At 37.7% G+C, this 13,221-nt stretch overlaps 1 protein-coding gene and 1 long non-coding RNA gene across 19 annotated transcripts in view; one reads left to right on the forward strand and one right to left on the reverse strand.

Moving 5' to 3' along the window:
- Positions 1-547: 547 nt before the first annotated feature.
- The window catches only part of IQSEC1 (IQ motif and Sec7 domain ArfGEF 1), a 311,041-nt gene continuing 298,367 nt past the window's right edge, over positions 548-13,221 (reverse strand). For 15 of the 18 annotated variants that reach the window (XM_077924860.1, XM_077924859.1, XM_028718962.2 and 12 more), the window contains 2 exons: positions 6,447-6,496; positions 548-5,004 (listed from right to left, as the gene is read on the reverse strand). In XM_077924860.1, coding sequence (XP_077780986.1) covers positions 4,414-5,004; positions 6,447-6,496 — 641 coding nt within the window. In that variant the 3' untranslated portion in view covers positions 548-4,413. The remainder of the gene's footprint in view (positions 5,005-6,446; positions 6,497-13,221) is intronic. The other 3 variants (XM_077924868.1, XM_077924870.1, XM_077924869.1) reach the window with 3 other exon arrangements.
- The window catches only part of LOC114591658 (uncharacterized), a 30,040-nt gene continuing 26,120 nt past the window's right edge, over positions 9,302-13,221 (forward strand). Inside the window, exon 1 of the long non-coding RNA XR_003705311.2 lies at positions 9,302-9,646. This is a non-coding gene — a long non-coding RNA (uncharacterized LOC114591658). The remainder of the gene's footprint in view (positions 9,647-13,221) is intronic.

Genomic DNA, 13,221 nt, shown 5'->3' on the forward strand with positions numbered 1-13,221 from the left:
ACTAAAAAACTCCCATCATCCCTGATCTTTGGCCACAGTGGCTGGGGCTCATTGGAGCCCAACAGCACTGGGAGGGCCACAAGTTTCTTACCTGGGGTATATTTTTTGTTTTACCACTTGTATCCTATGGATTGTGTAAGACTACATTCTAAATGAGAGGTGGCTAGCCTGTGACCTTCGATATTCCCATCTGCCCCAGTCAACATGGCTGACATATCATTCCTGATCATCAGCCATGACGACTGCAGCAGAAGGGGATCCAACAATGGCTAGAGGCCACAGGTTAGCCGCCCCATAGGAAATCATTGATTTGTCTGTCCTCTCCAGCTGAGATATAAACAGTCCCAATTTGAGCCCAATGCCTCGCCTGTACAAAACAGGGCTATTTGTTTCTACCTTTTGCATGCAATACTGCAGTGGTGTTTTTTTGTTTTTGTTTTAAACGACACAAAATGAGATTTCCAAGAACTGAAGTGGCATAGTAATTTTATTCATTTAATATGAAAAATATAAGTGCTTGCAGTTCTACAAAGGATGAGAAACTGAGTGAGTTCAAAGTGATTTATTTGATTTCCCACATAATCACAGTTATAGTTTTACAACGATAAGGTCTGATACTACTTACAAACAATGCATATTAAAATGAAAGCACTCCTTCCTTCCCAACAGTTACAAAATGGTCTGAAGCCTCCCATAACAGAAGCTTTTCATGAGCATGGTGTTTCTTGAGGTCTTTTAACAGTCTGCATTCAAGACCTAATTCCAACAGTTTAATACAACGCAAGGCTGGGATTAAAGTTCCTAGCAGGAGACAGGTACTGTATGCAACCTGAAAGTGACTGCAGACTTATATTAATACTAATTTACACACTATGTACAATTTAGAGAATTAGCTATTCTCCCTACTTGGTCCGGCTTCGCTATCCTTTCCCTCCCTCAAAATCTTATCTTATTATTGGTCAAGTTTTTTTTCCCCTTTAACTATATACACAATTACTCATTTTTTGCAGGCAAGATGTGATGATATTTTACAACGGAAACAGCAAAATGCATGCTTAACTGCAGTAAACACACAGCTTTATATGGAACAGCAAGTCAACATGTAGAGAGTCATTGTTTAAATAGCTGCTGACTGTCTTTCAGCTCATTTTAAAATCAAGAAACAAGAGGCTTCTGCTGCATGCAGTGCTTGATGGGAAAATCATTCTACAATGTTATGCTTGAAGACTTCTTTTTAGCAATACAAGACGTACATTATATTAGGATTACTTTTTTTTTTTTACATTGTTGTACATTTCATTCTTAACTTAAAAGGATTAAAACAAATACATATTTGACGTTGTCCCAGAAAAGATATTTTTGCAAGGTTATTTAGTTTTTCTTTTAACTTCAAATTGTTGCTTTTACCTAGCCATACTATTCATGGGAAGAAAGACACATGGTTCAATAGTGTTTTGTATGGATTTTAATCAATACGGAAAAAACTAAGAAAAGCTTTCCGGTAACTACTTTCCCCCTGCTGCATGCTATAAAATTTATTTCCTCTAACTGCACATAGAAGCTAATGATGATTGCTGTCATTTTCCCAATCTAAGAGAAACGGTTCTGTACTCTTGGTCTATAAAAGGGATTCTGGCACCTCAGACTGCTCCTCTAAAAAGCAGTGAAGTTTTGAAAAGTAATGCTGGTTACAGGATGTTCTTATCGAAAATACTTATGGGGGGGGAATGAACCTCCTTCGGTATTCATGGAACGTTGAGATTCATGCACTTCATGTTTCTAACGCATTCACTCTACTTATATGTTCCATATGCATATGGCAAGAAAATGAAATAAATAATAATGCATAACCTTCATTTTACGGAATTCATATGAATCATATAAGGATGTTTGTGTGTATGTGAACTTAAAACAAGCAACAGTATGGGAGTTTAAAACCTTACATGGGGTTCCCTAGGGCATCCAAATTGTATAAATAGATGGGCAACACTGAGGTAATTTTGTGTGTGGCCAATATTAATCCATCAAATGCAAAGCAATGTGGTTGTCCAGTGAATGTGTTTTTGAGTCTGGTTCATGCAGAATATTCAATGAGCGACAACACGGGGGGGAAGTATCCCACCAGCTACTTATCTTTTCTGGAACAACTTATAAATTACAGTTAGACTCTACTATTGGTACAAAGGTCTGAAGAAAAGTCTACATATTTAAATATGTCATTACTTTACTTCAACTAATATAAACAGTAACACTGATATATTTTGCAAATATACAATATGTAGAGTGTAGCTTTAATACTATTAACATTAGATGACATGCAGACAGTTCTATTATCCCTCATAAGGACAAACAATGCTTAAACTGCAAGGAACAACGAGCCTCAGGGGGCTTACGAGATGAACCCTCTTCAGTAATCTGCCTGGATGACCATCAAATTGACTTTTATTACTTTCATTTCATATGTAGTTAATTTATGGGGGGGGGGGAACAAAACAGGAAGTATTGCACGCGTAGAAAATAACAGACAAATTTGAACAGCAGACTAAACTCTAGGTGGTTGTTTTTGCTGAGTGGAAGTTAACAGAAGTAATTGGTTTTTAGTTTTGCTGGTAATCATGATATAATCCATAGCAAGAAGGAGAGGGAGAGAAAAAACAAAACAAACTGGAGACATCGGGGGTCACCAATACATAAGAGTCATCTTCACGTATCACTTCTACATTCCGAAGCAACACCGTTTTTTGTGTTTTTTTGTTTTACCCATCTCTCACTGGAACTTTGCCTTCCTCTTCTTTTAAACCACATTCACAATTCTGCTGGTGTAGTTCTGCAGTTCCTTTTGTTTCTGCCAGTTAGATGTACAGTCCTTGTGACTGGGGTGGCTCAAAATGCTGAAACTACAAAGTATTCTCCATGTATGATTTCTTTCTTTTTTTTTTAAATTTAAAAAAATAGGATTTAGGGGGTACAAAAAAATCGCATACGGATTTGCGAATGACTCGTTACAACACATAAGCAACAACAGCACAGTTGGCTCTTACGAGATGTCTTGCGACTTAACTGGACCATGACAGTTCGAGCAAAGACTCAGCCTGCTGAGTGCTGGGAAAAACTAACAAATGTGATGAAGAAATGGTGAGAGAGTCCTGCTGCCAGCACATGGCTACATGGAATTACAGTTATAAAAAAATCTGTACTAAAATAAGCCTTCAAGTTTCAGATCACTTTCATATGGAAAGGCAAGCCTGAACTGCAGTCTATTTTAACTGAGATAAACTGAGTAAGTTATGGTAAAGTGGCAATGTGTCTGGAAAGGGATGGATGCTTCTTGTTTTAAGGTCTGAGATGAATGTTTATGCCGTGTACGCAAGTACCTTCCATTTAAATCTTCATGTGAGTTTATTAAAACATATATGAATATAAAAGAAGAACTATGGATTGTGTAAGTTCACAGTTATCACAGCCTTTAAAGTGTCTAAGAATCTGAGTAACCAAAAGGTAGAGACAGCCCTTAACAAAGGGGGTCTCATGTTGCTACTGTATAGTTACTGCATCTTAACTAGTTTGCTTACCTGAAATAGTAGAACAGTTATAATACTGATTAAGTATATTATCTTGTTAATAAAATAAGGATTTGTACAAAACAATATTTGACTACAACAGCTAAATGCTATGTTACTTGGCACACTTTGCAATGATTGCTTAGAGATATTTTTCAAAGTCCAGAGAACTTTTAATGAGAACACTGAAATGCCTGGAATTTGTTCCTAGTTTTTTGGTCTACACTTTCATTACGCTGTTCAACTACTGTACTGCCTTTCTATCAGTAAATGGAATTCCTGGTAAAGTATATATTGCTAGCTTTGTGGACTGCAAAAGTTTTGTTGTAAGCATAAATGTTAACTATACAGTATATATATATATATGTATATATTTATATATTTATATTATATAAAGTTTACTTACGTACTTTCATCAACCATATGAGGTCTACTTTTTTTGCCCATTGACAATTAAGGAGCAAGAATGCAACACTTGGTTCTATTTCATATTTTTTTCCTTTTATTTTGAGGTTATGTTTTCATTATGCATTAAAAATTGTCATGGGGGGTGGTTGAAACGAAAGGTAGCATAAATGTTTTCAGCAAGCAGCATATTTTCAAGGCTACTGGAGAAAAGGAGGGAGAAGATCACCACTGAGTTCAGTTGTAAGACCAGCACTGATCAAGCTAACGTGAGTTGTTCTATTGAATCCTTAAGGCAAAGGAGTCAATTAAGTTGTTTCTGGCTTGTGTTTCATTTTTATTTATTTATTATTATTAAAAAAACAAAAACCATTCCAGTTTTATAGGCTGCTTCTGCTTCCTGTAAGTGCCTGTCTAGAGCTACAATTACTGGCAGAGGAGTTTGGTTCTAGACTATTGTGCTGATGCCGCTATGTTTGGGCTTAGTGCTGGCTGAACTAGAAGGGGGCACCGGCTGGCCGTGGTGATGTGGCGCGTGGGAAGAGTGTACGGGGTGAGGAGCGGGTAATGGAGGATGGGGGGCATGAGAATGTTGCGAGTGGGAATGCGGTATGTAAGAATGCTGCGAATGTGCTACATGCTGTGAGTGCGGCACGTGGTGGTACTGGTGTGGGTGCTGGATATGCTGGGGCGGGTGGTAGTGGTGGTGGTGATGGTACGGAGGCGGGTTCTGCATGTGGCAGTACTGAGAATGGTGGGTGTGCACTTGTGCCTGGGTCTGCCCCTCCGCTGGCCCCGCGTGGTGCAGGGCGGAAGAAGAGTGCTGCGAATGCTGCTGATGTGAAAGTATAGGAGGGTGAGGTGGGTGCTGTGACGGGCCAGTTGCTAGGTGGCCTTGGGAAGGCTTTCCCCTTTTACTACCAAATAAGGACCCTAGTAGTGAGGAAGAATTAGGCATAGTCTGGTGGTGAGGGCGAGATGGACACTCTCGGGTTGATGTAGCTCTTCGGCGCATATGAGGACTGCTAATGATGGACCCCTAAAAAGAAATTAATAGAAATAAAAATTAAAAAAACCTTAAAATATGTGTAAAAGAAAAAAGTTCACAGCGACCATCATGTTTTCCTTGAAAGCTCATAGGGATAAACTGCTGTATGACCTATAGGAGATGTCTGTCTGTCTATGACCTATAGGAGATGTCTGTCTGTCTGTCTTTCTGCCAATTTCTTCCTTTAAGGTACAGGTGAGGTGATGCTAGATATGACCCAATTATAGAAAGAAGTGAAAAATTCTTTTTCTTTTCTTTTTAAAAAATGAAAATATTGACCAATAAAAAGCAATCACTAGTCAGTGATTAAAACATTTTGATCTGATTTTAAATCTACATTTTTTCTTATTAAGATATTATAGTCATGTGATTTATTTCTCCCTTCAAGAACAAATATATACATGTCTACAGTTACAATGAAATAATTAGCACACTGTTAACATTCAGATTTTGTGCTGTGTTTTCCTCTAACATTAACTTTAAAGTAGCCTGCTTCTATTTTGAGATGTAGAAAGTAAGTGAGCTATCACTAATAGTGTTAGACTGAGACTATCCTTGTTTGTCTTTATCCGTAGGTTTTGTGCTTTGTTCCCACATCTCCTGACCTATGGCCCAGTATTTCCTGCTATTTAGCCGTTGACTATCTAATTAGTCTGTGGACACTTTATTTTCTTTATGGACAGCTATAGGGACATAGCAATGGTGAGGCATCGTGTGCTATATGTAGACTGTAGTCTACCTAATTCAAACACACACAGACATCACACACACATACGCGCGCGCACACACACACACACGTGCGCACGCGCGCACACACACAAAAATCTGCAGGTTGAATTCAAAGACATGAACAGTATATAAATGGTTTGAAGATGAATGAAATCTCATGAAATCCACATTGAATTCATCCGTCTTATTTGTTTTCTTTCCCCATGCCCTATCTATGCAATTCCATGGTGTCACGACTGCATACATTTCGCAATTTAACTTGAAAAATAAGCAATGTGAATGGCTGAGCATGACGTCAGTAGCTAAGTTAAATATCAAACAGCACCAACGGTGTACTGTGTAACAAATAACCACTGGGCCTTTAAGCAGGGACCAGACTGTAATGGTGGCAAGAGGGCACATCATATTCATTTAACCATGCTTGCAGGAACAGAAGGGGACGAGGTTAGCTGAAATAATAATAATAATAATAATAAAAAATGGTACTTGATCTAAAAACAAGCCAGAAGTAGTAGTAGTGTTGCTGTTTTCTTTAAAAAATAAATAAATAAAAATCTAAAAATACGAAGTGAGTAGCCTTGGCATGCATTTTTATTTGAGGCAGGCAGGTTGTATGTTAGAAGAAAAAGAGCAAAAAATGTATATAAAAGAAAGGTTTGAAATGCACATCACATCCAGCTAGACATCAGTAACTTCCTACTTACTTCCATATTGCTGTCTAGCGATCCTGCACTGCTGCGACGCCCACGCTTGCCTGCCCAGGACATGCAATACCATAGATTAGAGACTGAGACAAGACCTGGGTGATCAACAGCCGCCTTCGCTGATGCATTGTAGGATCCTCTAGTGGGGTCTGGAGATTAACTTTGCATGTTGTGATAGGACAGGAACTGAAACTATACTAGTAAACATTTAAAGCACAATCCTGTACATGATTACTCAGAAGAAAGTCCCCACTCTGTTTGGCGGAGCTTGCTCTTAAGTAAGTGTGCTTAGGATTCTAGCCTTAGGATGCAATTCACATCCCACTGACGTCAGAGGGGAAGCTCCCACTTATTTTAATGGATGGAACCACTGAAATTTAAAGCTTCTCGTTTAATTACATGTCTTTCTCAGCTGTAGTTTATGGGGGGAATGCTTGTGTCTGGGAATCCTTAATGCACTCGGTAGATGTTATACTGTACAATACTTGTATTATAATGGCCTTCAGTGGGTAGGATTTTAATAACTGTTTTTATATGTATCAAGTATTTCTTAAATACCGTTTAAAAATATTTCAGGTACTGTTGCAGTGCAGTCCTAAGAGTGCTTATTCAGAAGTTGCACTGAGTTAAACTACTGCAGTCTTAACGTCTCCAAGGATGGGATTAGGCATTTTGTCTGCATTTCAAAGTTTTAGTACTTGAAATTATAATTATTAAGATACAATAGTGGATTTCATATAACATTCTTCCATGGTAAAACTAAACTTAATTTTCTGTAGAAAATTTAAACTGCAGTGCCATACTTATGGTGAGATTGTGTTTGTCAACTGTGCAGTGCTTACACATTTAAGATATAGCCACAATTGCCTACTGTTTATGGCTTTGTTTTTATAAACATGTGTGCTCAGATCAGATGCCAGATCTTACATGCAGGCAACTTGGTGATTCATATTCCTAAATAACTTATTTTGGCATCAAAATGACAGCATGACTGGCCAAAGACAGAACAAAGTACTCTGATTTCTAAAACTTACTACTTGATGCACCTTTTGAGAATGTACACTGAAATAAAAGCAAGTATGGTTGGTATATTTGTTTAATGTTAACTTATGGACTAAGCAAGTATAAAAGTTTTCTGTTCTAGTAACAAGCCATGTAAGAATGTAGGACATCACTGCTGGATCAGGCCAAAGGCCCATATAGTCCATCATCGATTTTTCAGTGGCCAACCAGATGCCTACTGGATGAAGCCTACAAGCAAGACCTGAGTACATTCTGTTTCCAACAGAGCATGGCCAAGCATGGCTAGCAGCCATTGATAGCCTTACATGAATGTGTCTAATCTGTTTAAAGACATCCATGCCAAGTACCATCATTACATTTAGTGGGAGAGAATTCCATGTAACTATGTGTAAAGAAATACTTTCTTTTGTCTGAATCTTCCAACATTCAGCTTCCTTGGATGGCCCCAATTTCCAGTAGTATGAGAGAAGCCTATCCACTCAATGCATAATTTTATACACCTCTATCATGTGCCCTCTTTCCTTGTCTTTTAAACAGTAAGCCCAAATGTTGTAACTTTTCTCCTCAGGCAAGTTGCTCCAACCCTTTGATCATTTTGGGCTCCAGAACAGTCCAGATAAAATAAAGTAGCTCCAGAGTAAATTAATCATAATTTTAGTAACTAGAGTTTAATGATGAAGCCCATTTCTTAATGGAGACTTGAGTTCTTTACATCTTAGTTTCCTAATACATCTTTACATCTTAGTTTCCTCACAAAAGTCACACAATTCCCTCAAAGCTCTAACAATATGAAAAGCTCTCTTTTTCCATGGTGAAATAAACAACACAGCTTCACGACAGCAACTTTTTTCTATAGTCCCTTTCGTATCAGGTTTTGTAGAGTTGTTTGCCTTTTCTAAGCGCTTAACACATTTTATGGGAGTAATGTTTTCCAAACTATACTTAAAGGCTGCCAGAAAACATACAGCACTGCACTGAACATGATTTCATATGCCAAGAAGGTGCGTATACCTCTTAGGCTCTACATTTAATAATACATATGTACAAAGTATTCTCTACCAGCCTCCCCCAAAAAGGGACAGAGGGCAAACATCTCATTTGATCAGAGGAAAGCAGGTAAGTGTTAGGATAAACATGATTGCAAGCCCTCTTCTGTAGGGAAGTAGGCACAATTCATCATCTCTCCTGACTTCTACAAAAATGAGCAACCAAGCCTGTGAATTTTTTCAACACACAACTCTAAGAAGCAACTTAATTTCACTTATCTTCCTTTTTTCTTTTTACCCAGAGCTGCAGATTGGTGTGGCTCCCTTCTCTATAACCAGGGCTTGGGCTGATTAACATTCTAAGGTCTTGTAAATGTGTTTGAGGGAGGGGGTTTATCGGTTTGTTTCTGTGTTAATATGTAATTTGTGTTATTTTGTATTTTTTTGTTGTGAACTGCCCCCTGATTTTCAGATGCAGGGCAGTATAAAAATATAATAATAATAATAATAATAATAATAATAATAATAATAATAATAATAATTTGTTCTTGTTGGTATCCTTCTGTCTCAAGAGCCAATGGAGAAGAAGAAGAAGAAGAGTTTGGATTTGATATCCTGCTTTATCACTACCCAAAGGAGTCTCAAAGCGGCTAACATTCTCCTTTCCCTTCCTCCCCCACAACAAACACTCTGTGAGGATGAGTGGGCCTGAGAGACTTCAGAGAAGGGTGACTGGCCCAAGGTCACCCAGCAGCTGCATGTGGAGGAGCGGAGATGCGAACCCAGTTCACCAGATTACGAGTCTACCGCTCTTAACCACTACATCACACTGGCTCAAATGTGCCTCTGCGGGTGAAGTGACCTCCCCAAGGCACAAGGAGGGCCTGAACTGTGTATGGAGGGCCTGAGCTGCCCAGACAACAGGACCCTCCCTTTTGGAGTCACTCATATGGTCCAAAGGAAAGCAAAGCAATGCATTTGGCACTAGCTTGGCTGCAGGAGTTGCCAGAAGGAGGCATACAAGGCGCCATCCAACCATCTGGATTTGTGTAGGGTTTACTCCTCAGCCCTTTCTTCTCTTGAAGATATCCCATAAGGCAGCAGAATTTTCCTTCTCCTTCTAGATAGGCTACCTTCCCAAGTTGACAAGCCCCAGCTGCCCATCACTTCCTTCGACTATTTGGGTCTGAGGTAAGTTCATTAGTTAGCTGTGTTACTTTCATACTTTCATCTTGTGATAACCTGATAACTAGATACAGATAAACAAATCTACTATATCTATATCTATAATGAAGGGTTTTTTTGGTGGTGGTGCCCCAGTTTTGGAATATCTGTCTAATAAGGTGTGCCTTATTAAACTTTACAAGCTTTTAGATGCCAGCTTAATAAATGATTATTTATGCAGACACTTTAAGATGTATTAAGATATAATGCCCCCATTTCTTTTTTATTTTAGAGTTGTCTTTTATTGATGTTGTTTTTATTACGACGGGCATATGTTCCCTGACTTCTTTTAGTGAAGGGCAGTAAAATTGTTTTAAATAAGTAAATAAATAATTTTACAATTCTGTACGGTCATATCTATAGCTGCCTGAAGCAGGGCCTTCTCTGGTGTGGCACTGTAATTATGGAATGACATTGCCTTGAGAAGGCAACCTGCATACCTATTTTCCAAATTTCAGGAAATTAGTACAAGCTTCATATACTTTGAGTATAAGGGACCTCAATGTTTGTAGGCTTTAATTTAAGCAACTGTATCTCATCATCTTAAACTGCATCTTGTCATCTTAAAATGCTCAGACTCATCTGAGGTAGGTTTCTGACTCAAAATCAATCCTACTCTTAGAACACCATGGTGATGCATCTGGCAAATTTCTGAATCTTTCACAACTATCCTTGAATGTCTCCTCCAATTATGCAGGTGGGGGGGGGGGAATGAAGCTTAAGATGGTAATTGCGGTCATATTTCCAAAGCAATCCAAACCCTGGCTCAAGTTTTTTTCTAACATCATGCAGCAAATGGCTAGTCAGTACCAAGGGTCTATTCTGGAGGTCACAGTACAAATTGCAAATATGCACTTGAGCTTACAGATATTTCTTTCAGACCTATTTATTCTTTATCACACAATGAAACAACTTGTGGAAGTTGTCTGGGCTGCATGAGACACAAACAAGTAAACCTGACTTTGTTAAACTGAACAAGCAGCCTTTAAAAGCTAGCCATTTATTATTTTAAATAAATTATACTTTAATAAATTGGAGAAGTGTTAAAGGACATATTTAATGCTGGAGACCTGGAAAACCTAATTCAGGTGGTGAGAATAATATAGGGCTTAAAAAATCCCACATGCAGGGTGGAGAGTCCTTCATATGTTTGTTGGACTACAACTCCCATCAGCCCCAGCCAGTATGACCAATGGTCAGGAATGATGAGTGTTGTAGTCCAGAAACGTGTAGAGGGCCACAGGTTCCCTGGCCCTGAACTAAAAGATGCTTTGCCTTAACATTTTTGACATATTTTTCTTTTAAAAAGAAAAACATTAAATATCCAAGTTTTACATACATCATAGTATCCAAAAATAACATTATTACATATTTACACAACCTCTGAAATAAAAATTATAAAGCAGTTATAACCACTGTTTGAGTGGTAAAATTAATTTATATTTTTTTAAAAAACCCCAAGGTAACCTTTTGAAAAAAGCATGTTTCTACCTACATAAGATACACATATTCTACTTCATCAGCCTCCTCCTGCGTTCTGTAGCAAAGCAACACTACATGATTTTTAGCTACATGCTCAATCTTTCTATTGGAGGGGAGTGATGGCATAAAATGACAGTGTTGTTTAAGCTAAACACTTCAGAATATCATTGCAGCGAGGGCCAGTTCAAACATGTATCTTTGAAGATCATATTTAACATGAACCCTATAGATACACACATTTAAAAAAGTAGTAAAAGATGTTATCTACACATCTTGTTCATTTTTCATGAAATCAAAGGATCATCAGTATCAGCCTATAATTTACACAGAATGTGTTAACATGTGAAGCATTTTACCTCTATGATTTGAAACTGCATGGAGGAAACTTTCTGTGGGGGCACCATGTTTGAACCCATGGAAATCACTCCAAAGGCCAACTTCTATAGAACTGCACCTGTTTCTAGTTGGTTCTTGGCAATAGCTAACATAATCAATGAAAAGACCACCTAGGTTATCCTAACCAATACCTGACTGTATGTGTGTGTTTCTTAAATTAATTGCACTGCACAAGTCCAAACATAAACTCTCCATAATTATGACTCAATAAAAATGTTAAAATTAAGTTTAGCTGGGTTTAACATAGTCACTGCTTAAACCCTTCAGTCTGACGCCTATATTCAACTACAGAAAATAACTTGTCAGCGATGAGTATATGCCAACAGAAGGCATATGTTGTTGACATATGGGATGTTTCATGCTTATGAAAAATTCATCTTGTTTATGGTAAAGAATCCTCCAAATGAAGCTAGCTACATGACAATGTCTGAAGTAAATGTTTGAAAGCTCCTAGTAGGATGAAAAGTGTTAACTGGGAATCATGTCAAGTAATAGGTACATTAGTGAAAATCCTGTTTCTAAAAATGAATGTTGTCATTCTCAATGAAAAACAGAAAAGTGAAACCATTCTTACATGAAACTAAATAATGACAACTGAGGCCTCATCCAAAGTCTACTCAAGTGCACATTTTTAAATAAAATTCTAAAAAGCGTTAATTCAGTGGACCTTTGCACTGGTGTTGTTCCATGCAATGGATTCATGGTTGTCACTGAATTGTCCCCAAAGTAAAGTAATATATAATAATTACTATGGATAAATAATTGTGGCTAAATAGAAAGTAAACCCGTTTGGTAAAAATAAAGATGCAGATATTAGTATGTGTATATTTTGATGCACAAATAGGCATGTGCACATAATTACACATAGCACATACTTAAGATTAGTATTGATGACTGTAGCACAGTAGAAGCTTACACGTGATATTTTAAAGAGAAAGGTATACCTCACTTTTATATAGAGGTCAAAATAATATATAGGATGAAAAGTAAGCAAAAATTTAAATCTATTTGCTAGTGGTATATTATAATTTAGCATAGTGTACATGGTGTTAACAGGCAGAGCAATTCTACTAGCAACAGCAGGAACCAATAATGTGCCTGTTCTTTTGCACACATAGCTGAAATGTAGTGCCTGACATTCAAAATACACCAGGGCATTGATTTCCAGTCATAATCGTAGTGGCATTTTTCTACGTTCTGCACACATGGGTGAAATGTAATGATTAAAATGCATACATTCCAAAACCAGGTATAACATCTATAATTTAAAATATATTTTAAACTTCCATCACCATCCAGATCAGTTCAAACTTTAGGCCCAAAAGCAGTGGTGAAATCACTACTTTGCCAAAATGGTTCCTTCCCCATTATGCTGGCAACAGTAGTGTAGTATATACACAAGCCACAGTTTCAGCAAGATCTAGAGTCTACGTTTTGAGCAATACGATAAAGTAGCACCAGTCACACAACTAGATCCGATTTATGTTTCTCTAGATAGAATTTAGCAGGGCTTCACTCAATTTCATTCATCAATATACTACATGGATACACATAAGCACAAAATGCACAAGAAGCAGCCAATACACAATGATTTGGGTGGGTTTCCCCCCCCCCCTAATGACAATATAAGGAAGAAAATAACAAAAAGGGACGCAAAACTAAAC

This window comes from Podarcis muralis, chromosome 2 (genome assembly GCF_964188315.1).
Source record: "Podarcis muralis chromosome 2, rPodMur119.hap1.1, whole genome shotgun sequence".
In the NCBI taxonomy this organism is placed as follows: Eukaryota; Metazoa; Chordata; class Lepidosauria; order Squamata; family Lacertidae; genus Podarcis; species Podarcis muralis.